The 24,921-nt window shown below is 57.2% G+C and overlaps 2 protein-coding genes across 6 annotated transcripts; both read left to right on the top strand.

Moving 5' to 3' along the window:
* The first annotated feature begins 320 nt into the window (after positions 1-320).
* LOC114885437 (casein kinase I) lies at positions 321-23,252 on the top strand. Of its 5 annotated transcripts, none has more exons than XM_029205300.1 (12): positions 728-779; positions 1,683-1,943; positions 4,036-4,123; positions 12,460-12,570; positions 12,736-12,884; positions 14,202-14,430; positions 15,451-15,621; positions 16,919-17,067; positions 21,169-21,361; positions 21,484-21,623; positions 22,222-22,284; positions 23,175-23,252. In XM_029205300.1, the coding sequence occupies exons 3-11, from the start codon at positions 4,048-4,050 to the stop codon at positions 22,252-22,254; spliced, it is 1,251 nt and encodes a 416-aa protein (XP_029061133.1). In that variant the 5' UTR covers positions 728-779; positions 1,683-1,943; positions 4,036-4,047; the 3' UTR covers positions 22,255-22,284; positions 23,175-23,252. The 5 variants fall into 5 exon arrangements, with proteins under 5 accessions (XP_029061131.1, XP_029061134.1, XP_029061133.1 ...); XM_029205297.1 differs by having other exon boundaries at positions 729-779; positions 1,683-3,500; XM_029205299.1 differs by lacking the exon at positions 728-779 and adding an exon at positions 3,198-3,500 and having other exon boundaries at positions 1,928-1,943.
* On the top strand, positions 22,266-24,360 carry LOC114885438. Its single transcript, XM_029205302.1, has one exon. It carries the CDS (start codon positions 22,970-22,972, stop codon positions 24,023-24,025), a length of 1,056 nt encoding a protein of 351 aa, XP_029061135.1. The 5' UTR covers positions 22,266-22,969; the 3' UTR covers positions 24,026-24,360.
* Positions 24,361-24,921: the final 561 nt, after the last annotated feature.

Raw genomic sequence — 24,921 nt, 5'->3', positions numbered from 1 at the left:
AGAAGAACCCAGCTTTTTGTGCGCCCTCCTCCTCCCCACCCCCTCCCAGGTTTTTCCACCTGTGCCCCCACTGGATCAGGGTGTCAGTGTCTGTGTGCGCTCCTCGGCCCCACACGTAAGGCCCCGTTCCTGCAAGGTGCTCCTCGCGAGGCTGGGGGGCCGTGTTTCCTGGCTGCGGGACCCCCCAGCATCCCCGGGAGCGGAGGGCGCGGGCCCTTTAAATCCTCCAGGGCGGCGGCGGCGGGCCCGGGATGACATCAGCGGGCGGGCCCGGGGCTCAATGGGAGCCGGCGGGCGCGCGCCAGGCGGGAGCGCGCGAGCCGGCGGCGGGGGCGGTCGGGCAGAAGGGCCGGGAGGAGGGAGGCGGCGTCGGCTACGCTGAAATCCCAGAGCCTGAGCCCGGCCGGGACGAGCGGAGCGGAGCGCGGCGGCAGCGGCGGTGGCGGCGGCTGGGCCAGGAGAGGCTGGCGCGCCCGGCGGCTCTGCGAATCCTCCGGCATCCGCCCAGGCGGGCCGCCCCCGCCCGCGGCAGCTCCCCGAGCAGCGGCCCGGCACCGGCGCCTTCCCGGCGGGGTAAATATTGGGGGGCCGCGGGCCCGCGGAGGGGCGCAAACCTGGGGGGAAACGGGGCTCCCTCCGCCTCTTTGTTTTTGCGCGAGAGGGAGGGGAGGAGAGGGCGGACACACGCGCGTTCGCACTCGGGTATGGGGGGGCTGCCCGGGCGCCGCCCGCTCGGCCCGGCGAGGACAAAGGCGCGACTGGGGACGAGGAGGAGGAGGGTGACTATTATTTTGCAGACTTGCCCGGGGGGGGCCCCCCCAGTCCGGCCCGCCTCCCCCTCCCCCAGCTGGACCGTTCAAGGCCCCAGCCAGCCGGGGCGGCCACCCCAGGCTGCGATTTGGGGACGCTGAGGGAGGGGGTCCGGGACTGGGGTGCTGGGGTGCACCCGATACTGTTGATTCGGAATTCTCTCCCAAACCCTGGGGCTTCGGTAGGGTTCACCAGAGCATTAGCAGAGCCCCCAACCCCTTCGCTCCTGGCTTGGGTGCTCCAGACCTGGGGGTCAGCAAGGCTACTCTCCCGCATGTTGGCTGGGGGCGCTTGGGGGCCCTGGGGTGATGGGGTGTGTGGTCACCCAGCCACCGATTCTGTTTTCCTTTGTGGAGAGAAAGAAAGGGGTGGGGGTTATTTATCAGATCGGATTCTCCCGTTTCTGCGTGTGAGAAATCCATGTTTTGCAAGTCTCTGTGGAACATAAAACTATGTTTGTGCCCGGGTGTCCTTAGAGAGAGGATTCCCAAGCTCTTCACGCCCAAACTCAAAGTGGGGTGAGCCCCCTCCCCAACTTTTCCCCTTAGTTTTCTTGCATATTTTCTTTTTGGATCAGCCTTCGTCAGGGAGATAGATTTGGGAACAGAGCAAGGGGATCCTGAGTGTCTAAGTTGCACCCAATAAATGCCTGTTTGGGGCTCCTTTGCCTGGGTGTCTGGGATGTTCCTCCACTTTTTATTTTAATGGTCCAGGGACAAGGGCCCTGGCTGGGGAGGGGGGTGGGCAGGGAGTAAGAAAACTGCCCATGTGCCGTTCTGCTTGGTAGTTTGTCTAATTTTTTTTAACCAGTTGAAACTCCGGAATCTTCATGTCCGCCTTTTTTTTTTTTTCTTCGTTTATTGCAACGCCAGCCCCCCACCCCGCCCCCCAAAGGAGAGAAGCAGCAAAGAACTGGAAAGCCTCTTCCATTCCTGACTCAAGCCTCTCTCCTCTCCTCTGGGAGGCTTTTGGGGAGACAGTGCTGGGACAGTCTAGGCTCTCCTTGGGGCCCTGGCCCCCCGGGTGTAGGAGGAACGCTGGCAGGTCTGGGTGGTAGCCCAGAAAAGTGGTGGTTGCCTGCAGGGCTGATTGTTTGCACCCCCTCTTCTCTGCCCTTCTCTGCTGACAGCCCGGTGAGTGGGGAGGGGTTGGGGGGTCATGTGCAGTGTATTTATGTAAGACACCCAGACGGAGGGCACGGGTATTTATATAACCCGGCGTGGGTATTTATGTAATATAGGATGCGGGTGTATTTATGTTCCTTTCCTAACCTGCGGCTTTCCCGGCTGCCATGTGTGGTCTCTGAATTGGCCTTGGCGGAAGACGGACGGGGCCGGGGGTGGGGGTGGGGGGTTGTTTGTGTGTGTACACACCCGCCCGCCCCCCACCCCCTTCCCCAAGCAGGGCTCACAGTGTATGTCTGCGTTTCTTTCTTCCTTTGGAGTGTACACACGGGATGATGTGTATGTGAGGTGTGTGGCATGTGAGTTTCCCGCATATGTGGAGTGTGTTCTGCTGGCAGCCCTGGCACCTCAGCTGGGACTGGCCAGGCATGTGGGTAGAGGCCCTTGGTGGAGAGCCCGGAGTTTGGCTGGCGCCGGGTGGAGCTCCTTCCTTGTGACCATTGGTGAAGGGCTAGTGGCGGCTCCCTGGGAACTAGTGCTGGAGCTGGATGTCTCTCCTGGGCAGGAGCTATTGGCTCCTTGCTTCTGCTGGGGTGGAGAGCTCCAGCCTGACCAACTGTGGAATAAAGCTCTCCCGTCTCCCCTCCTGGGTGGGTCTGGCTTTTGGGGTAGTACTTGGCATGGGGAAGGGGCAGAGCCTCTGTGCCGCACACAGCTGCTTTTCCACCTTCCTGTTTTGTTTGCCTCCTGGCCCTGGCATGAAATAGGTCCTGTTTGAGAGGGTGGAGGCTGCCAGGTAGGGCAGCAGGAACCCTGTCTGGGTCTTAGGGGAGGAAACTGTCACTAACTTGCTGCTGGGGTGGGGTGGGGAGCAGGTGGCGTGTCCTCCCTGGGCCTCAGTTCCCTGTCTGCAGGGAGCAGCACCTCTTTATAGTTTTCTGCACTTGCCCTCTCGTAGACCTTCTGAGATCTTAGGGATCCCCCATCCCTCTCCTTATTTCATAGGCCAACCCTCCCCATCCCCCAGAGCAAAAACCACCTCCTCCTGGCCTTTTGAGTTTCCTCCTCTGCTGCCCAGACCTTTGCCCCAGGCCAGAGCAGAGGCATCCCTACCAGGGTGGCCCCTGATGTTCCGTGAGCTTGGACAGCCAGGGTGGGGCACAGGAAGGAGGGAAGTGCTCAGGTCAGCGCTTTCCCCCCAGACCTCCTCCCACACCACAGAAGCTGGTCCTTCAGCTCAAAACCTGGCTTTGGTCCCCTCAGTTGCTCTGCAGGGCCCTCTTAGGAGACCCTCCTAATCTGGAAGAAAACCAGCCCCAAACTGTTCATCCAAAGAGATCCTTGCAGAGAGTCCTTTGTGAGGTTCTCGGTGTTGTGAGGTCGAGAGAGGGAGAGGACCAGAAGGTGGATGTTCTGGGGGCCCCTTTCTTGCCTTCCCCGTGAGTTGGGGAGGAGACCTCTCTGGCAGGGCACACTGCAGACTTGCAAGGTCTGCCTCTGGGAAGACCAGCCCAGGCTGTGAAGACCTGGCCTCCAATTCTTGGTGCTGGAAGCTGGAGGCCTGGGGTAAGGATGGGGGCACGGGGATCCTGTCAGTCCTGATGGGGCTGTCCTCCAATCCCTGGAGGTTGGAATTTGCTGGTGGTTGCCATGGCCGCACCCCCAGGGTGATCAGCTCCTGCATCCCACCTCCCCATCACCCCCTTTGTCCTTGATTTTCCTATCAGAGTCTTTGCCCATTGTGACTGGCCTGCCTCTGAGGCTCCTATCGGAGGGTTCCTGAATGAGTAACCCCCGAGGAGATGCTTGCTTTGCTCTTTTCCTCCTGGGCCTTGTCTCTAGTCCCCCTTCTGCCTGGCTACACTGACACCTGTTCTAATAGCCTCAGCACAGGTGGAGGCTATTGGGCTACCTGACACCTGGTTGCTCTTAGGCAAAGCAAGGCCAAATCCCTTCCTGGATGGTGGGAGGGAGGATGGTGGTATCCTGAGTTTCTCGTGGCTTTTCCTGACCTTTGGTGGGGGAAGAGTGGGCTCCGGGGGCTAGGCCCCCTTCCCAGCTTCCCTCTTCTCTGACCCTGTGTTTCTGCTTACTTTTGCAGCAAGAGTGAACCATGGAGCTACGTGTGGGGAACAAGTACCGCCTGGGCCGGAAGATCGGGAGCGGGTCCTTCGGAGATATCTACCTAGGTGAGTGTTTCTGGCTCCAGCTCAGTGGCTCTGGAGCCCCTGGGACAGCCCTGGGCACTAGGAGGAAAGATGCCAACATTTCATGCTTTGAAGTCAGAACGTGGCTCTGGTGGCATGTTTTGGTCATTTTGTCCCCAGAACCATCCCAGGTGGGGAGGGAAGCAGCAGGCTGGGGGTGAGGCAGGCCGAGGGGCTCCTCAGTCAGGGCAGGATGGGATCCTGCTTGCTGCAGTCTGGGCAGGGGAGTGTATCTTTAACTCTGGTTTCTAGCTGCAGATGACCTGGGTCTCCAGCTGGGCACGGGAAAACTCAAGCTGGGTTAGCACCCCTGTCTCTTGTCTCCTGGGGGAAGGATGCTGGTGGACAGAAGAGGCTTGAACAAGCTGATTGCTCCCAGCTCGGCCCCCTCCCTGTGGTCCGGCCTCTTGGAATTCAGCCCAGGAAGGCTTCGGAATGACGCAGGCGCCCCCGTAACCTCAGGGCCAACCTCAGGGCTGGGGCGGGGGTCGGTCTTAGCTTTTAGGATCTCTCTCCCTGGATGTGCTTCCTGTTGAAAGTCTGAGTTTGCTCTCTTGTTCTTGATTAAACAAATCACTGACATCTCACCCTGTCCTTGACCCAGGAGAATGCCCGTTTCTCAGCTGCCCTGGGGGTGCGGGGGCACAGTCAGGGGGCGCGGCCCTTCCTTGGCAGTTGTTGGTCTGGAGGGGAGAGATTGTGTTGGTAATCGTGGATTGGAGTTGTTAGAGCAAGGTAGCAGCCCCTGGGGTTTCTCCCCATTCCTGTCCCTGTGCCCTTGGAAGCATCTGTGCCTCTGTTTCCCTCCTGGGAAAAGAACAATAAGTCAGTTCTGTCCTGGGCTGAGGAAACTGACAGGTCAGTGTGCCGTGCTTGTTGCTTCAGAACTCGGGGGGTTTCTCTTACTCAGTGATCTGGGTCCCTGCCCTCTTAGGGTATGAAATCTGCTTCTCAGTGAGCTGCCCCTTCCCCATCAGAGGGGAGGGGGACACGTATGCCCACACTCTCTGGACAGTACTCAGGCTGGGCTGGGCCCTGTTTGAATGCCGTCTTCCCTCACAACAGCCTCTAGAGATGGTGCCGAGCTGTCCCTGCTTCACACATTGAGACGGGGGCGGCACAATCAAGTTGGCCACCGAGGCTTCTCTCCAAAACTAGAAAAGACAGGGAATTCCCTGGTGGTCCAGTGGTTAGGACTCCGCACTTTCACTGCCAAGGGTGCGGGTTTGATCCCTGGTTGGAGAACTAAGATCCCGCAAGCAAGCCTTGTGGCGTGGCCAAAAAAGAAAAGAAAACAAACAAACAAACTAGAAAAGGCAAACTTTCTACCCACAGCCCTCCACGGGAGTGAGAGTGTAGAGGACAAAACGTGGGAGAGAGCCGTCAGACCTGGCTTTGTGCGGTTGGTGAAGGTTGTGTGATACTGCTGCCTGGCCCACTAAGGACTTTCATGAGGCACAGGTGAAATGGGCGCGTGGGAAAGCATCTTGTAAACTGTGAAGTGCCAGCCAGATGTGCAGGTCATTGTCAGACACCTAGTAGATCACCCTCCTGTAAGCACTGCAGAGCTCAGAACAGAGGGAAGGAACAGTGCAGGCTGGAGCTGTTGGAAAGGTTTGCTCTGTGACTCTGAGCTCCTCTGGGGGGAGGCAGGGAGGCGTTGGGTTGCGTCCACCTTCTCGCCCCAGCGCCCAGCACGTGGGGGCTCAGTGAAGGCCTCTCACATGAATGAAAGAGGAAATGGGGGCTGTGACGTGCAGAGGCCTGTGAAGCGGCTTCACTTACGGCAGGAGAGAAGAAGGTGGGGATATGGGGGCAAGTTCAGGTCCCCAGTCGATTTCTCATGTGCTGTGTGACCTGGGATCTGAGCCTCAGCCTCTCTCTGAGCCTCAGCATTCTCATCTGTGAAAGGGGGTGCCATCTCCTTACTGTGTGTGAAATTGGGGTGGGTATAAAGGACCCTCTTATCATGGAGGCTTTGGGCTCAGGACTGAAGCCTGGAGCCACTGGCTTGAGGGCAAAGGGCAGGGAGAGGCAGCTTTTGGCTGGTGCATACCTGCTGCTAGACAACACCCAGCCCCAGGCCTTCTCTTTGCAGAAGGGAAACTGAGGCCCATAGATGGAGGGGCAATCCAAGGTCATTCAGAAAGTCAGTGTCCCTGGTCCCTGTGGTGGGACCTTGCTGGGGGCAGTACTTCCTGTTGATCCAGTAATCATCTAGTTCATTTTTTTAAAAATATATTTATTTATTTATTTTTGGCTGCATTGGGTCTTAGTTGCTGCGCACGGGCTTTCTCTAGTTGTGGTGAGTGGGGGCTACTCCTCGTTGCAGTGAGTGGGCTTCTCATTGCGGTGGCTTCTCTTGTTGCAGAGCATGGGCTCTAGGCGCACGGGCTTCAGTAGTTGTGCCACGAGGGCTCAGTAGTTGTGGCACGTGGGCTCTAGAGCGCAGGCTTAGTAGCTGTGGCGCACGGGCTTAGTTGCTCTGCGGCATGTGGGATCTTCCCGGACCAGGGCTCGAACCCGTGTCCCTTACATTGGCAGGCGGATTCTTAACCACTGCGCCACCAGAGAAGCCCCCATCTAGTTCATTTTAAAAACTAGGTCCGGGTTTACTCCCCTTTGTACAGGCTTTGGAGTAAATTCTACCAGGGTTTAGGTACTGGCATTTCTTTTCCTCACTGTATGCCCTTGAGCAAGTGATGACCTCTGCCAGCCTTGGCTTCCCCATCTGTAAAATGGAGTTGCGAGGCCTCCAGGGTGGTGAGAAGTAGTGAGATCACAGCATGCAAAAACTCTGCACATGCTCAGCCCTGCAGTGGTGCTTTTATGTTGTGTCTGTCCCCCAACCCTCAGTCTTGGTTAGGATTTGCTACTGTCAGGAACTGGGTCCTTTTGGGCCTGAGCTGGGGGGTAGGGAGCTGGTTCTCTGCTGACTGTCCAGCCTTGGCTGGCTGCACAGGCCTCGGGGACCCTGGCCTGATGCAGTGTCCTGCCAGCTCCTTCCCGGGCCCCTCTCGCTGGTGTGGGGATGGTAGTGATTGTAGGGCCTCCCTGGCTGGCCTCACTGGCTCCCTTTGTTCAAAGCTCTGGCCACATTCTTGTCACTGGTGCCAGTGCCAGGGCCTGACTCCAGATGGCCTCTGCAGGTGGGGCTGGGCGCGGCCTGCAGGCCCTGCTTTCCAGGATCCACTGAAGGGGAGCACATTTGTGGATGTGGCCGCAAGGCCTATACTCCTCTTCCAGCCCCTCCTCCCTTTCCCCTCGGCATCGTGCGGGGCCAGCTCTGGTAGGGCCTCACCTTGGCTGCATGGGGTCCGGAAGTGGCCGAGCCTGTGCCACCCACTCTACCAGCCGCTGGCCATGTGCCTCAGGAGCTCTCTACACCTCTTAGTCTCTGGTCCTCAGTTGCAGATGGGGGAAGGAGTGGTGCACCCCAGCGGGTGATGGTGTGGGTACTGCCCGCCTGCAGTCCCGCCCGGCCCCCGGTTGTACCGTCTGTGAGTGAGCCCCCGCCTGAGCTTGATCATCCCCCTCCCCACCTAGAACTTGCCGAGGTCCCAGACCCTCTAGGGCTGGCCAGGTCTGAGCCCTTCTCTACATCCAAGTTTGTTTTCCACACTGACTCGTCCCCCGACAGGGCTGCTTGTTCTCCGAGGGGCCACCTCTGCCGCCTTTGCCTGGCACTTTTCACTTAATCAAAGTTATCCTTTGTTGTTCCCACGGAAGGTGCGCTGAGCTCCTCCAGGGCAGGGCTGCCTCAGGTGGCCCAGGGCTCGGTATGCGTCTGGTGATTGAATGAATGAGATGCTAGGGAATTGGAGTAGAGAAAAAAGCAGGGGTTCTAGAGACTAAGTTTCAGATCCTGGCTCTGCCCCAGCCAGTTCTGTGTGACCTCAGGCCAGTTACGTATCCTCTCTGAGCCTCAGGTCAGTGGTTGTGAGAAGTGAGGGAGGTCAGAGAGAAGACTGGCAGCTTCCTGGTAGAGTTCAGAGGCAGTGCAGGGGTCTGGTGGTGGTGGGACCCGTAGGCAGCTGTGACAGCTTTCCAGCAGTTGCTTGGGGTCAGAAGCCTTTGCCTAACAGCTTAGGTCCCTGTTCAGGGAAGTTGTGTGGCATTTGGTCATTGACCTTTGGTGTCTCCGTTTCCTCATATGATACATATGGTGTAAGAGCTCAAGGGGACAAAGGGCTTTTCCCCTCCACCTCCCCATTTCGGGAAGGGATGTTCTCCGGGCACCTCTGCTCCCTGAGCAATCTGCTGAGTCATAAGTGCTGAAGGCCCTGCATCATCCAGTGTCTCTTGGTCTCTTCCCCCTGCCTGGGCGGGGCCGCCATCGACTGGACAATTGCAGCAGCCTCCTTCCGGGTCCCACCGCCCCCCCCACACACACCTCAAGTCCTCTCCAGTCCTTTCTAATACACCACTGGGTCTCAACAAGGGGAGGGAGGCCAGATTTTGTCTCACAGGGGACGTTTGGCAAGGTCTGGAGACATTGTTGGTTGTTTCACCTCAGCGTGGGGCTGTGCTGTGGGCAGCGAGTGGGTAGATTCGGGGATGCTGGTAAACACCCTGCGGTGCACAGGACTGCCCCAGAGCAGAGCGTCAGCAGTGCCCCTGGAGTCTCAGGCTCATGGCCAGGATCGTAGCTCGGCATCTGAGCCCCTTCCCATCTCCCCCTGACTCACCTCTTCCACTGTCTTCTTCAGCCACCTCGAGCTCCAGCTGCACCAGACCGCCCATCGTTCACTGCACCCGCTCCTGTCGGGCCTTTGCACGTGCTGTGACCACAGTCTGGGATGGTCCTGCTCACACAGCAGGAGCCCTTGCAGCCTTTCCTCCCACTGCATGGCCAGTGGACTGCAGTGAGCCCCAGCTCCCCCCCACCCCCATCCTCACTGTTGCCTGGAAACGTGTGAGGCTCTCCCCAGTGATGAGTTTTGCCGTGTCAAAAGCACTTTACAGTTTGCAAAGCACTTTCTCTCCCATTGCTCACTGGATTTGGGAATCCACTTTTTTTTTTTTTAAGTTTTAAGTGGTTCAGAAATGAAAACACAAAACCAAAAACCAAAACACAAAAACATGCTAAGTGAAAGAAGCCAGTCACAAAAGATCACATATTCTATGATTCTCTTTATATGAAATATCAGGAGTAGGCACGTCCATAGAGACAGAAAGTGGATTAGTGGTTGCCTAGAGCTGGGGCGTTGGGGGAGATGGGGAGCGACCACTAAGAGATGCAGGTGTTTTGGGGATGGTGAAAGTGTTTTAAAATTGATTGTGGTGTTGGTTACATGACCTTGTGAATATACTGAAAACCACTGAATTGTACACTTTAAAGAAGTAATTGTGTAGAATGTGAATAATGTCTCAACAAAGGTGTTGAAAAAAATGACAAGACGTAACATGGTATCAGAGAAGTGTCCTTTTCCCCTCCTGTCCTTATCCAACCCTGCCCAGTCTTGACTGGTTTCTCATGTTCCTTTTGAGTGTTTCTTTATGTTGATACAAACAAACACCGATACATATTGTTTCTGCACTTTTTTCTTTAACCACTGAAAGGAGAGCATATAATACATACTGTTGTGTACTTTGCTTTTTCACTTCCTGTATCTTTGAGATCTTTCCACTTCTGCACCGAGAGAGCTTCCTCTTTTCTTTCTCCATTGTGTTCCGTTTTATGGATGGGCCTTTCTTTATTTAACCAGTCCCCACTGCTGGACATTTGGGTTGTTTCCAAGCTTTTACTGTTGCAAACAGCCTAAGTGGACAGCCTCGTCCAGGCCTTATTTTGCACTGTGCGAGGGTATCGAGTAAAGTCCCCAGAGTGGGAGCTGGAGGGAGCCGAGAGGCCTTGCAGCCAGGCTTCCCCGGTTCACACGGCGACCGCTGGGGAGGAGTGACCCCTCCCACCGAGAGCGCAGGCCAGCTTGGGTGGACGTGGTCTTTTAATATTTATTTATTCATTTATTGTGGCTGCTCTGGGTCTTGGTTGTGGTACTCGGGATCCTTAGTTGCAGCATGCCCGCAGTACTTAGTTCCCCGACCAGGATCGAAACCGGGCCATCTGCATTGGGAACTCGGAGTCTCACCCGCTAGACAACCAGGGAAGTCCCTGAGTAAGCCATTTTTATACTAATGATTTCTTTCTTTCTCTGTGAAGTGTGTGTTTGAATCCTTTACCCTATTTCCTATGGAGTCATTGGTCCTTTTCCTACTGCTTTGTGGGTGCTCATATATTAGTGTGATGTTACCTCTTTGCTATTGATAAGAGTGTGCACTATTTCTTAGGACTTTGTTTCTGGTGTTTTTGCCGTGGAGAGGGATTCCTTTTTTTGGAGGAGGGAAGGGAGCCTTTTTTTTTTTTTTTCTTTAATGGCTTCTGGATTTTAAGTCAGGATAAAAAGCCTTGCCTACCCCCAAATTAAAAGGCAGTGCTCCTTTCTTCTAACATCTCATTGTTTTACTTTTTTATTAAATGTATAAAACATGTCCATGGTATAAGGCATCCTTCCCAACACCCAGTTGGAGGGGGACATTACCTGTCACCTTGAAGGCCCCTGGTACCCCACCCCACCCCGTCCCGCCCTCTGCTTCCCCCACACAGAGGTAAGCACTATCTTGACATTTTAAGTTATTCTCTTCTGTTAGTTTTATCGCATGTTTATATCCCTAAACTATATATATTTCAGTGTTGTGTGTTTTGAAATTGAGACAATTAGAACTGTGCTTGCATCCTTCTGTCTCTTCCTTCCTCTTTTTTTTTTCCTTAAATTGAGGTGAAATTCGCACAAAAAATTAACGATTTTAAAAGTACACAAGTTAGTGGTATTTAGTACAGCCCGTGTTGTGCGACCACCATCCCTACCTAGTTCCAAGACGTTTTCATCACCCAGAAGAAAACCCTGCACCTATTAAGCAGGCCCATCCTATTTCCCCCTGCCCCCAGCCTGTGGCAACCACCAGTCTACTCTTTGTCTCCATGGATTCGTCTGTTCTGGGCATTTCATGTAATGGAATCAGACAGTATTTCTTTGCCCTTCGGTGTGTGACTTATTCACTGAGCGTAGTATTTTTAAGGTTCACTGATGTCACAGCATGTGTCAGTGCGCCGTTCCTTCTCAGGGACAGGCAGAGTCTGCTATCCATGCCTCTTTTGATGGACGTTCAGGTGTCTCCACCTTCTGGCTCTTGTGAACGGTGCTGCTCCTTGCTGTCTGCACTCAGGGTTCAGATGCTGAGAGCCACCCGCTTAGCCATCGTGTATGCCTTCCACTGCCTGTGGCATCCCCGGGGCGCTTGCACCACCCTGTAGCCATCCTTCTGGTGCTGGACTTTGTGGTCTTTGTTGCTGTGCAGGTCCTTTCGTGTCCTCCCGGTGCTCACGGTTCTGAAGGGCATACGCTTGGGAGTGGACTGGCTTGGCCAAGGGTTTGTGTGTGTTCAGCTTTACCAGGTAGAGGCCAACCTGGTTTCCGAAGTGGCTGAGCCAACTTACACTCCGATTTTTTCCCCCCGTACTATATTTTGCTCCACTTCGGACTTCCGGTGTGTGCTGTGAGCTGGGCTGTCTTTTCTCAGATGCCAGTTATTCCAAGGACGTTGGTTGCATAGCCCCATCTTGTCCCCTGATTTGAGGTGCCGGCTTTATCCTGCCTGTCCTCAGTTCTTCCAGTCGTTGTGCCCTCCTCCGGACTTTCTCTGTTGTCTGTGTGCTAAGACTACACCGTTTAGTTGTGGCAGCTCAGTCCCGCTTGGCCCCAAGAAGGAGCCAGCCTCTCAGCCTAGCCCCCAGCCCTCCAAGTCAGCCCACCCCTTACTGTAGCTGGGGAAACTGAGGCCAGGTGCAGCGGGGATTTGGGTCTTTCTTGAGACAGTCTTGCCCCCCTCCCTTCTCTCCTCCTCATCCCCACACCCCAATGACCTTACCTGTCTTCAGCTCGGGAGTCCTCAGTAGCTCCCACGCTCCAGGATGAAGTTCCCCTTACTGGTCTGTGAGCGTTTTTCGGCTGTGCCCTGACCCCCCCCCTCGCATCCAGCCTTCCTGCTGCCCCAGCCTCCGGTTCTCTGAATGGTCCATAGCCCTCACCTCCTTCCCCTGGCATGAGCTGCAGCTCTGGCTCTCCCCTCCCACCCAGGCTGGGTCGGGTGCCTGCTCTGTGTCCCACAGTCCCTCCGCTTCCCTTGGATACAGTGCCGGGCCCTCTGCACAGCCTCCCCCAAGGGGCGCTGAGCTGCTTGGGGGCAGACACTTAGTTGGTCCTGGTCTGGTGCTGCCTGCCCAGCTGAGTGTGACCCCAGTCCCTTGCCCCTGGCAGGTGCCAACATCGCCTCTGGTGAAGAAGTTGCCATCAAGCTTGAGTGTGTGAAAACGAAGCACCCCCAGCTGCACATCGAGAGCAAGTTCTACAAGATGATGCAGGGGGGAGGTGAGGGCTGGAGGGGGCTGGAGGGGGGCGGGGCCTGAGGAGCTCTGTGCATGTGCATGCTTACGCTCGTGGGAGGGGCCCTGGGGCTGGGCCGCTCGTGGGAGGGGCCCTGGGGCTGGGCCGGGTGGGGAGTGACCGACCCTGACAGCCCTGCATCCCCCTCAGTGGGAATCCCGTCCATCAAGTGGTGCGGAGCCGAGGGAGACTACAATGTGATGGTCATGGAGCTGCTGGGGCCCAGCCTCGAGGACCTCTTCAACTTCTGCTCCCGCAAGTTCAGCCTCAAGACGGTGCTGCTCCTGGCCGACCAGATGGTGAGTCCCCCACCTACCCACTCGGGCTGGGGACTGGGCTCCCAGCTTCCCTTCCAACCTCCCCTGCCCCATCGTGCCAGTGGGCACTGGGTACCCAGCTGGAGGATGCTGGAGCAGGAGGCAGTGACAGCGACGTAGGACGGGCCTGGTTCCTGGACCAGGACCACGGGACCTTGACCATCAGCCATGGTTGGGGGGTAGGTAAGGAGGGGGTATTAAAACGCAGGCTCCCAGTTTCCACTCCAGACCTGCTCGGTTGGGCTTCAGGGCAAGGCCTGGGACCCTGCCCTCAGGTGAGTGTAAAGCCTGTTGTCACACAGACCTGGGTCCTGTCCCTGTGGGGTGACTGTAGGTGAGCTGCTGGGCTTCAGTCTCCTCAGGAGCGTCTTCCCTTTGCTGGGTTGTTGTGCGGTCACCTGGGATGCCACACGGTGCCTGGACCAGAGCAGGAGCCCACGGACGAGCAATGCTTAAGGTCCTCAATCCCTTTATAAGTTCAAGGGAGGAAAATTTTAGGAAAAGAAAGTTTTAAAAGCATAGAATTCTAGCCCTGGAATGATACGTGGAGATCTTGTTACATAGGGGTCTGTAGCTGTGGCTGCCCTCCAGAACGTCTGCAAACATCCTCCAGTTTTAGGCTAGATGTGTGTGTGCAGAGGAGGGTTGTCAGATTCTCATAGGACGGGAGACTCAAAAAGGGTTTAGGAGATACTCAGAAGCCTGAGGCCCAGGGAGGGGACCAACCTGCCAGAGGACCTATTGTGTGCCTATATGTTAATTTAAGTTTCCAACACATTGTTTAAAGGAAGACAAGGGCCTGTGTGTCCGCCTTACTTTGGTGTCCTCTGGAAGCCAGGGGACAAATCCTGTCGGTGTGCTCCATCTCTGTCACCCCTGCCAAGTTTAGGGTTCACTGGTCCTCCTGTTCCCCCCAGTCTGGTTGCCAGAACAGCCTTCGCGATGCCTCTTTGGTCCCTTGAGGGCCTCTCATGTCCTCTGTGGTGTAGAGCCAGGCAGGTGAGGCCTGAATGCCTTTCTGGGCTTCATTTCTAGATCTTGCCATTCGCTTTCCTGCCTTGCTCTCTTTCCTTTGTCACAGCGAACTTGATGAACTCTTCCTTCAGAGTTCCTCTCTACTGTCACTTCCTCCAGGAAGCCTTCCGTGACCTGACCCTTGAAATCATCACACATGGTGATTGCAGACTGATCTGGCCCTCCCCCCGGCCCGTGGCAGGGACCACGGATGTGTTTTCCATCTGTACGGCCCCAGCCCCTCTGTGGAACATGTGCTGAACGACTTGCTCTCCCCTCCCCCAGATCAGCCGCATTGAGTACATCCACTCCAAGAACTTCATACACCGGGACGTCAAGCCCGACAACTTCCTCATGGGGCTGGGGAAGAAGGGCAACCTGGTGTACATCATTGACTTCGGCCTGGCCAAGAAGTACCGGGACGCCCGCACCCACCAGCACATCCCCTACCGGGAAAATAAGAACCTGACTGGCACTGCCCGCTACGCCTCCATCAACACCCACCTGGGCATTGGTGAGTGAGCGAGGCCCGGGAACAGAGTACACCCACGGGCTGCTGGCCAGGACCCTGGCTTTCCTTCTGCAGCCTGGGTTTATTCCCCTGGCTGGCCGCACAGGCAGGTCTTCTCTTTCACAAGAAGAGCTGTGGGGTGCTGAGCACCCGCCCTCTCGTGCCTTACTCATCCCTGCAGCAGCCTTGGTGCGCAAGGCTGTTTCCCCATTTTTTTTTTTTTATAAATTTATTTATTTACTTTTGGCTGCCTTGGGTCTTCGTTGCTGTGCGCAGCCCTTCTTTAGTTGCAGCAGGCGGGGGCTACTCTTCATTGTGGTACGCAGGCTTCTCATTGCGGTGGCTTCTCTTGTTGCAGAGCACAGGCTCTAGGCGCGCGGGCTTCAGTAGTTGCGGCACGAGGGCTCAGTAGTTGTGGCGTGCAGGCTCTAGAGCGCAGGCTCAGTAGTTGTGGCGCAAGGGCTTAGTTGCTCTGTGGCATGTGGGATCTTCCCGGACAAGGGCTCGAACCCGTGTACCCTGCATTGGCAGGCGGATTCTTAACCACTGCACCACCAGGGAAGCCCTGTTTCCTCATTTTTACGTGTGGGGAATGCTGGCTCACTGTGTGACACAGGTCGCTTAAGGTCATACAGCTTAGCAAGTGCCAGAGTCAGAACTGACCCCAGCCCTGTCTGATGCCACTGCTTGAGCCTTATCCGCGGGGTGGGCCAGGCAAGAAGGCCCCGGGGTGCCTACTGCATAGTTGCTGAATGAATGAGAGCCTGAGCTGGAAAAACTAGGCCTAAGTTATGTTGGAAAAGCTCAGCCTCAGGCCCCTTCTCTGTAGAAGGGGGTGATAACAGTGCCTGTTCGTAGTGGGGCTGCAGCAAGCCAGCATGTGACAAGGTGGGGCTCGTGCTGGGTGCACGGGGGGCGTTGTTCCCCTCAATCAAGGAGCATGTCCTGGAGAAAGGGGTCCTGACTCCCACCAGCCGGGAGCCCAAGTGGACCCTGCCCCTCACCTCGTCCTTGACTCTGCAGAGCAAAGCCGTCGAGATGACCTGGAGAGTCTGGGCTACGTGCTCATGTACTTCAACCTGGGCTCCCTGCCCTGGCAGGGCCTCAAAGCGGCCACCAAGCGCCAGAAGTACGAGCGGATCAGCGAGAAGAAGATGTCGACGCCCATTGAGGTCCTCTGCAAAGGCTACCCCTGTGAGTAGCCCAGTGGGGCAGGTAGTTAGCCTGGGACCCCTGAGGCCCCTTCTGAGGGGCAGACGAGCCTGTCCTGGGCTACCACTGCCTGGCACCAGAACGTCAATCACAGGCTCTGCCACTGTTCAGGCACAGCTGGGAGGCCTGGCTGGTAAATAGCGAGTGTCCCCAACCCACACTCCGGCCTCACCTCGTAAGGGCTGAATGTCAGGAAGAACTCCAGACCTTCCTCTTCCTGGGAGTCTCCTTCACTACTCTCACGGAACACCTCACTTCTGACACTTCTGGTCACCAAAGATCTGGGGTTCTTTTCCCCTCAGCAGCCCATTCTCTGACACCAGCCGGGTGTCCTAGAGTTTAACTCAGTTCCGACACTATCTCCCTGGAGGTAGTGTCAGATCCCACAGGGTAAGGGCTCAGTCCCACAAGGCTGTCCCCACCACACTTCAGATGCCGGTCACGAGTCCAGGTTGCCACCTGTGCGTCTGGTTGTTGGGCTATAAATAAACCTGAGGTTCCCATGACTCCCTACTTCGGTTTGATTAATTGGGCTCACAGAAGTCAGGGAAGCACTTACTTGTTTACCAGCTTATTAAAGGATGTGGTAAAGGATACAGATGAACAGCCAGTGGAAGAGATAGGTAGGGTGAGGTTTGGGAGGGCCCCGAAAGCAGGAGCTTCTGTGCGTGGAGTTGGGGGGTGTCACCCTCCTGATGTGGATGTGTTCACCAACTGGGAAGCTCTCCAAACCCCATGCTATTGGGATATTTATGGAGGCTTCATCACGTCGGCATGGGTGATCATTAACTCCATTGCCAGCCCCTCTCCCTTCTCTAGAGAAGTGGGTGGGGCTGAGGGCTGTAAATTCCAAGCTTCTGATCATGGATTGGTCTTTCTGCTGACCTGCCCCCATCCGGGAGCCCTAACCCAGAGTCTCCTCCTTAGAGCAAAAGATGCTCCTACTGCTCTTACCACTTAGGCAGGTACAAGGGCTTTAGGGGCCCAGGGGCAGGAACCAATGTGTATATTTCCTATTGTCTCACAAGGGTCCTCTCATGCCTCTGATTTTCAGAGGAGGAAAGGGAAGTTCTCCTCCTGTGGCTTAGAGTTCCCATCGGGCTCTTGACAGGCTGAAGTTCATGGATTGTTGTAGGGAGGACGGCCTCTTGGACCTTGTCTTGACCCCTCTTAGACCAGCAGTATCTGTAGGGACGGTGGCTGGGTGGGACTCCGTCGGCTGTCGGGGGCCCTGGGGGCACACGGGCCTCATGGTGACACCTTCTGTCCCCTCCACCAGCTGAGTTCTCAACATACCTCAACTTCTGCCGTTCGCTGCGGTTTGATGACAAGCCCGACTACTCCTACCTGCGCCAGCTCTTCCGCAACCTCTTCCACCGTCAGGGCTTCTCCTATGATTATGTCTTCGACTGGAACATGCTCAAATTCGTGAGTCACCTGGAGGCCGAGGCGGGCTTGGGGGACTGGACTGGGAAAGCCAACGTGACCCCGTAGCGGGCGGGGCTCCCGGAAGATGGGAGCTATGAGCCGGACAGTGCAGGTGACGTCACCGGGGTCCCGGAGCCCCCGTTCTCCTCCCACTCCAGCGTCATCTGTGCTGCTGCGGTCAGCGGGGCCCAGGCGGGGCACCACTTCCCACCACACCCAAGAGGACCTGTTTGGGCCTCGAGTCCATCATGGGCGCCTGGATGGGTGGGGCCCGGATGGCGCTGGTGGGCCCCCCTGCTCTCTTGATCGTGGCCTACACCATCCTGCTCTTGTTGCTCTGTACCTCCCAGGTGGCGGCCTTCACTGAGGCCCCCTTGGCCTGCCTGGACCCCTTCATTGTGGTTTCCTTCTTCCTGGTCATGGGACCCTGGGTCTTGCTAGGTGCCTCCTCTCTGTCTCTCTCTCTCTCTCTCTCAAGAGTCTTGGGGGTGGGCTGGGGAGAACTGTTGTAGTCAGCTGGGCCTAGAGCTCCGGAATCTGTGAAATCCTATGTCTTGTTTCCCGTCTCTTCTGGAAAAGGGGGCTTCCTCGAGCCAGGCTCAGCCCCGTGACAGCGACGCTATTGCACTGCCCAGGCCCCGCCCCTGTGCCTGTGCCGGGTCCATGTACCCACCCACGTACTGGTAAGGACCCTCCGAGACCTAGCCTCCAAGACGTACCGCTCGGCGGGGTGAGCACAAGAGGCTGAGCCCCTGCTGTGCTCTCTCTGTCCCTTCCAGGTGCCTGGCACCCCTGGGCACCCAGGACCCTCCAGATAGGCCCATGGAGGAGCTGCCCCCCCCACACTCCTGGCCTGTGGTCTGGACCTCAGGGCCCCAGTTCTGACATCCCCAGGTGTGCCTGAGCCCACCGGGGCTAGGCCCAAGGAGACATCCCTTGGCATGGTGGGAGTACAGTGGAGAGGCATGATGGAGAAGGCCCTGCTGCGAGATTCTTGGGGACAAATCGGCTGCCTGATGAACAGAGCCTGAAGGAGGGACGATGTTCACTGCCCTGGGGGGGCCTGGTGGCAATGGGCCCCAGGAGCAGCCTCAACCAGACCCTGTCGGTGGCCTCTGTATCGAACCTGAACTCATTAAACGTCGCTACATGTACTGCGTTCCATCGTGGCGTGCCTCTTGGTGGGTGCCCTCGGCCTGCCCCACCAGATGCTCAGGACCGAGGCCTTGTTCTCCAGGACGCTGGGATCGGCACTTGGTCTTGTGCCCCTCCTCCCTCTGGCTCTCAAACAGTGGCCTGGTACTGTTTCCTAAGGAGTGGGGCAGAGGTTGGGGGTCCCACAGGCCGAAGGGCCCCGGGGTGAGAGATGGGCAGTGGGGCACCTTTCACCCCAGACCTTCCGGCTGGGAGCACAGCTGAGGGCCCGGGGCCAGCTCTTCTTGCCCCAGGGCACTGCTCAGGGCACTGGGCACCGGCTCATCCATGTAGAAAGTCATTCCTGAGCCTGGTTCTGGGCTGAGTTTGGCCCTTTTCTCGGTATAGCTCCAGGAATGGATTTTGCATCGTCCAGGCCTGTGCCCTTCAACGTGGTAGCCACTGGCTACGTGTGGCTAATTTTTAATTAAAATTAATTAAAGCTGAAAACGTACTTCCTCAGTTGCATTTGGCACATTTAAAGTTCTCAGGAGCCACAAGCGGCTGGCTAGTGGCTGCCATACCCAGCAAGGCGGATGTGAACATACCCATCATCACAGAAAGTTCTGTGGTACCTGCTACTCCAGATGGCTCCTCACAGAGCTTCTCATGGGACCATCCAGCCGACAAGATCTCGCCTCAGACCAGGCCGGGAGCACGCTCTCCACCCATTGCTGGCACGCTGACCCCTTCCTGGGATTCCCTGAGAGACAGGCCCTGGACTCAGAAGCTGAGCAAAGGTGCCAGCAGCCTTATCCTGCCCCGATCTCTGACTTGAGGGCCATCGTACTGGATAATTGGGCACCTTTGACCCCATCACCACTGTAGTGAGCTCAACCGCCTCCTGCTGCCCTGGCAGAAGTATCTGCAGACACATGATGGAGACCTTCCACACTTTCACCTCAAGACCAAGCCCCTCCCACATCACCCCTTTCCCCCCCTGCAAGAAACCTTCATCAGCACCTACCAGCAGGCTGGACGCCATGCTGGACGCCGTGGGCCACAGACTCTTCCATGGGAAGGATCCTGCCCTTGACTGAGAACTTCCCTCCTTGGAGTGGCTGCCTCGTATCGTTCGGCATCAGGGCCCTGGAATCCCCGGATACCCGGAGCCTGGGGTGTTGCTCTCAGCACACAGAGCCGCTGTGTCCCGAGGCCTAACTAGCTGGCCAGGTGGAAGCTCGACACAGCCAAGGACGGGGGTCCATGCGACCCTGGTGAATGCTTGTGTGACTTTGATGTTGACCTTTTTGTGTTTTCACATGGGCAAATAAAAAGCCAAGAGGCCTCCCTGGTGTGCGTTTCTTGAGGCATCACTTGGGTTGGTTGGAAATGGAGAGAGTAGCTCACCTCAGCCTGCCGCGGGCCTGAGCCTGCCATTGGCCTGAGCCTCCTGAGGTCACAAAGGGCAGGGGCTCCAGCCCTCCGCTCATCCACGGCCCCCGGGCTGTGCAGCTCTGAGTGAATCCCTTGGCTTCACTGAGCCTGAGTTTCTCCCACCAGGGAGTGAGTTCATACCTGCCTTGTGGGGTTGATGTGCCCTCTGCCCATGGGATGGGATGTTTAAGGAGTGGCTGCTGCAGCTCATATCATAGGTTTTGCTGTGCTTCTGGCCGGACATTCTCTTTGCCAGTCTGTAATTGAGTCGGTGGGAACCCGGGGTGAGGAGTGGAGGTCGGGAGATGGTGCCCTGGTGCTTCCATCTTCCAGGCTTGTGGGTGGGAGGGCTGGGAATGTGCATCCCTAGAATGTTCTGCTAAGTCCTCTGGGGGTGCGGGGAGCAGAGCGGGACTGGGTGGCGGAAGCCTGGGTTCACACCCCAGCTCTGCTCTGAGCTGTGTGGCCCCAGGAGGGTCCTGAGGCCTCTCTGGGCCTTGGTTCTTCAGTAGGATTCAGGGATCATTCTGATCCCCAGCCGCTATCTCTCGGAATTGCTTAAAGTCAAAGGGCCACCCCTACCCCATCTCCCAAGGACAGCAGGGCCTTCTCCGCCAGTTCTCTGGGAGAGACAGGGTTGCAGGAGCCCGCACCCCGTGGCCCGTGAGCAGGCCCCCAACTCGGCCTGCACGTCTCTCCACAGATGCGGCCTCCCTCATGCCAGCCCCCGCCCTTCCCTGTGGACGACCCCAGGACCAATTAGGTGACGCGGCCTGGCGCCGCTCCCATGCCGCACTCCTCTCTGGGCCTTCCTCCTTTCCTCCTGCACTGGGGGTGGCCGTGGCCAGACGGCAGAGCCCCCAGGGGCTCACGCACCCCTTCTGCCACAGCCTGCCTGCTGGGCCTCTTTTTCTTCCATGGGGCATCTAGCCCATTCCTTCTCCAGCTCCCATCCCAAGGCAGGCAGCATCTGTGCGGGTCCCCCGGGCCTCTTAGTTGTGGTCCCCACAGCACCTGCCAGAAGCCATTGCCAGGTCCAGGGGCAGGGGAATAACAGCCCTTTGAAAAGATTCCCTGGCTAGGCACTGGGAAGCCTGGTTTGAGTCCTGGCCCCACCTTCAGCTAGCCTTGTAACACTCTCTCTGGGCCTCTGAACACCTGCCCTGCTGTATTTGGAAACCTTGAGGAGCTGGGGCCCCTCTGTACACGGAGGGGACCCAGGTTGGGAGGGCCACGGAGTACCCTTGGTTGTCTTGGGGCATGCGACCTCCCTCTGCCCCTCGGGCCCAGTTTCCTCTTTCCGGGCAGTTGTGTGTCTTTGTTTCTCTGTGCGGTGTGATCATGGGTCATTTCCAGGTCTCTTGGGCTTCCTGCTTTGTGGGGAGGAGGTCGGACCAGAGGGTTTCTGAGATGCCACTTCCCCAAGACGCCCACCTGGCCTGCCTCCCCCTGCTCTGACCCCGAGGGAGTGCCAGATCCCGGAGCACACTGACCTCGCAGGGCTGACCAGGTCTCATGTCACACCCACAGGGTGCAGCCCGGAACCCCGAGGACGTGGACCGGGAGCGGCGAGAGCACGAGCGCGAGGAGAGGATGGGGCAGCTCCGGGGTTCCGCCACCCGGGCCCTGCCCCCTGGCCCACCCACTGGGGCCACCGCCAGTCGGCTCCGCAGTGCGGCCGAGCCTGTAGCTTCCACCCCTGCCTCCCGCATCCAGCAAGCTGGTGAGCAGACACCTTGGGCAGTGCGCGGGGCGGGGGGGGGGGGGGGGGCGTGGCCTGGGGGGGGCGCGGGGCGGCCAGGGCCCCAGGTGCTGAGGGCAGCTTCCCCCCGCTTCGCCCTCCAGGCAATACTTCCCCCAGAGCGATCTCACGGGTCGACAGAGAGAGGAAGGTGAGCATGAGGCTACACAGGGGCGCACCCGCCAACGTCTCGTCCTCCGACCTCACTGGGCGGCAAGAGGTCTCCCGGATTTCAGCCTCACAGGTGAGCTGCCCTCACGCCAGCCCTTCTGTGCCTCACAGCCGAGCCAGGAGAGGTAACCGCCCCAGCAGGCGGTAGAGCTGGAACCCAGCCCTCTGCCAGGGGCCCAGCCTGCGTGGGCGGCGGGGCGCTCACAGAGGAGGGGCTCGTGGCCCCTGCCATCAGCGAGCCCCCGCCGTCCCGGTCAGCACAGCATGGAGGGATGGGTGGACCCTGTCGGCTGGCCCCACTTAGGGGCCATGTTTGGGCTAGGGAAGTTGGGAAGGGGGAATCCGCGGTTGCCCAGGGAAGGGGTCCGGCAGAGGTGGGCAGGAGACCTGCTCTGGGCCTCCTGCCTGTGGTGGAGGAGCCTCAGCAGGACAGGCCACAGGCTGGGAGTCCAGCGGCTCCATTCACGTGTGGCCTTGAGCAGCTGCTTTGCCGCTGGGGGCAGGGTTCTTGTCTTACAGAACAGAGACATCCTGGGTCCTTGAGATCACGTACCCCTGCCCTTGGCTTGAGGGGCTTGGGTTGGGGGTGGGGCTCCACGGTGGGGAGAGACTTGCCGAAGTGCCGTGGCCAGCAGCTCACCCCTCCCACCTTTCTGCCTCCCTTCCCAAAGACAAGCGTGCCATTTGACCACCTCGGGAAGTGAGGAGCCACCATCGGACCAGTATTTGCTTAGGTGAGCCGATGTCTGCTGCAGACGTAGCCCCGTCAGGTCTGGAAACACCGACGGCCCCCTGGAGGAGCCCAGTGTGTGCGCTGAGTGGGCCCGGCCCACGCCAGCTAACTTCTGCTGGAAAACTCCCTCTTGCGTGGGGCAGTCCTCCATCCCCGCTTTGCCTTAACTATTCTGGAAGGTTGGTAGCAGGGACTGAGTCCGGGGCCCCACACCCCGACCTTCCCCAGGGCTCTAGCCTTGTCCCAGCCTCTGGGCCGTTAAACGCTTCATTCATGCAGAGCACGTAAGACAGGGCCCTGTACTTAGGAGTTTATCTGCTGTCAAAGAAGGCCCTTGGTGGCTCCGCAAGCCCAGGAGAGGCCCTCTGGCTAGTGTGAGCCTCTATGGAGCTTGTGGCTGCCCGAGGCCTTGAGGTGGGATGTCGCAGCTCTGCACTCAGGCCCCACTTGGGAACCCGCTTGGGGCTCCTTTGGCGGTACATAGGGGGATGTCGGAGCTCCCTGGGGAATATGTACATGGCTGGCAGCGGCTTACATTTCACAGGCTTGACCTCGCACCAGGACATCTTGAGTACGATCTGCTTTTTGGAAATGTATTCCACAGGTAGCTCTGGGGCATAAATCGGAGTTTACCTTCGTCAGACCTCAGGCCCAGGAACCAGTCCATCCGTGGCAGGGTGGGGCAGATGTGTGGCTGGGGGTTGGCTGCTCACCAAAAAGAGGGAGAGAGGTTCTGTGCCTTTTCTGTGAAAATGGAGCACCTACTTTGTGCCCCAGAGAGGGACCAGCTCAAAGCCTCGGGGGCAGGAAGACAGGAGCTGAAGGCCACTGGCAGATGGGTAGCCAGAGGCAGATGTGCACCTGATCTGTCTTCTCTCTCCCCCTTTCTAGTGTCTTCACTGTATTTTCTTTTAAAAAAACAACAAAAAGATGGGGGAAAAAAAACCACTCGAACAAAAAGAAAAAAACCCAGCACAAAACCAACGATGGATTCTATTTCGAGTCTTTTTTTTTTTTCTTTTTTTTTTCTTTTTTTGCCAATGGCAAGAAGATGGGATGCCCTCGGCATAGAGGATCCTCGTCCCTTCACACTTCCCGCTGCCCACAGCCTTCAGGCTGCCAAACGCTCCCAGACATCAGGCTCCACTTGGCGGACGCCACGGCCCTGCCACGGCCGCCGCCTGACATGGCTGGGAGGGGGACACTTCTGCACTGGAGCTGCAGCAGGTCCTCACGGGCCCTCAGGAGGTGGCCTGAGGAGCTGGGGGAATGGATTGGTTGGTCAGAGGCAGGTCCCACTGGGTGTCCATGAGCCTTGGGACCACGGGAGACGTGTGCAGCCTCACCCCCCTGAGATGACGGCCGCCGACTTTCTGTGTTGGGCTTTTGCCAGTGCCCCCCTCAGCGTTTGGGTCCCTTCTTTGCCTGTCCACAGAGACCTTGAGGAGGGGGTGGTGAGGCAGGGGGGCCAGGAGTCCTTGTGGGCGTGTGTGTATGTATCTGACCTGTATCTCCCAGGACAGCAGGTGTGCCGCCCACCTGCCAGGCCGACTTTGTGTTCTCATGCCCCTGACAAGGACATGGGGGTGAGCGGTGATCTCCATGTCCCTCAAGGAGGGCACAGAGGGTCTTTGACAGCACCGACCCCTGAGACTGTCATAAGCCTGTGGTCCCCCTTTTCTGGTCTTAGGGCAGAATCTGTGGAGACTGCTTCCAGAAGGCATCTGGCTCCTGGGTTATAAATTAATTCCCTGGTCCTGACACTCACCTGGGGTCAGGCCTGGGCACTGGATTTATCCATCCTGCCTAGTTAACACTCGTTTTTACTTTATTTTTGTTTGTTTTTTTCCATGTGTGTATTTCCTAATTTATTTACCTCTGTTTCCCCTTTATTTTCTTTTTCTTTTTTTTTAATTAAAGAGCAAAGCTTTTTATTACTTTGTAATTTAAAAAACAAAAAAAATACTGATGAACTTTGGGGGGAATTTTGTACTTTTTTCCTGTGTAAATATTGGACTTTTTTGAGCTTTATTGTGGTTGTTAATTTGAAGTAATAAAGTAGAAAAGGATAAAGTGACATGGGCAGCCCTTGGTCCACCCACCTCTTTGCTCTAGGGGCTTCTGTCCAGCAGACCTGGGAGCCGGGGATGGCTGAGGACACTCGGAGAGTACTTGGTACCTCCCTGGGACTGTTTTAACCCTGTGCTTCAAAGACCACACACAAACCACCTGGGGACCTCGTTAAAAAAAAGCAGCTTCTGACTCAGGAGGGCTGGAGTGGGGCCTGAGAGTCCGCATCCGAACAAGTTCCAGCTCATGTCCACAGCCCAGGACCACACTGAATAGGAAAGTTCAAAACGCTCTTCACGTTATCTTATCCACAATTCTGAGTTATCTTAGCCATTAATTCTGAGTTAGGTGTTAATCTCCCTGCCTTCAGATGAAGAAACAGTGTGAACGTAAAATAACTTGCCCAAGACCACAGCTCTCCTGGGTCCAATGGCACCTGTGCCACAGATGAGCCTGGGCAGTTCCTTCAGCCAAGCTTTGATAAAGGAACAGCCCTCAGCCTTGGCTGCCTTTGTCTGGCCAGCTTATACAAGAATTTGTCTAGCAGTCCATGTTTATCCAGCACACG

Source organism: Monodon monoceros, unplaced genomic scaffold (assembly GCF_005190385.1).
Source record: "Monodon monoceros isolate NGI ecotype Baffin Bay Population unplaced genomic scaffold, NGI_Narwhal_1 Super_Scaffold_6, whole genome shotgun sequence".
Lineage (NCBI taxonomy): Eukaryota > Metazoa > Chordata > Mammalia > Artiodactyla > Monodontidae > Monodon > Monodon monoceros.
This window is presented reverse-complemented; position numbering and strand designations above follow the sequence as displayed.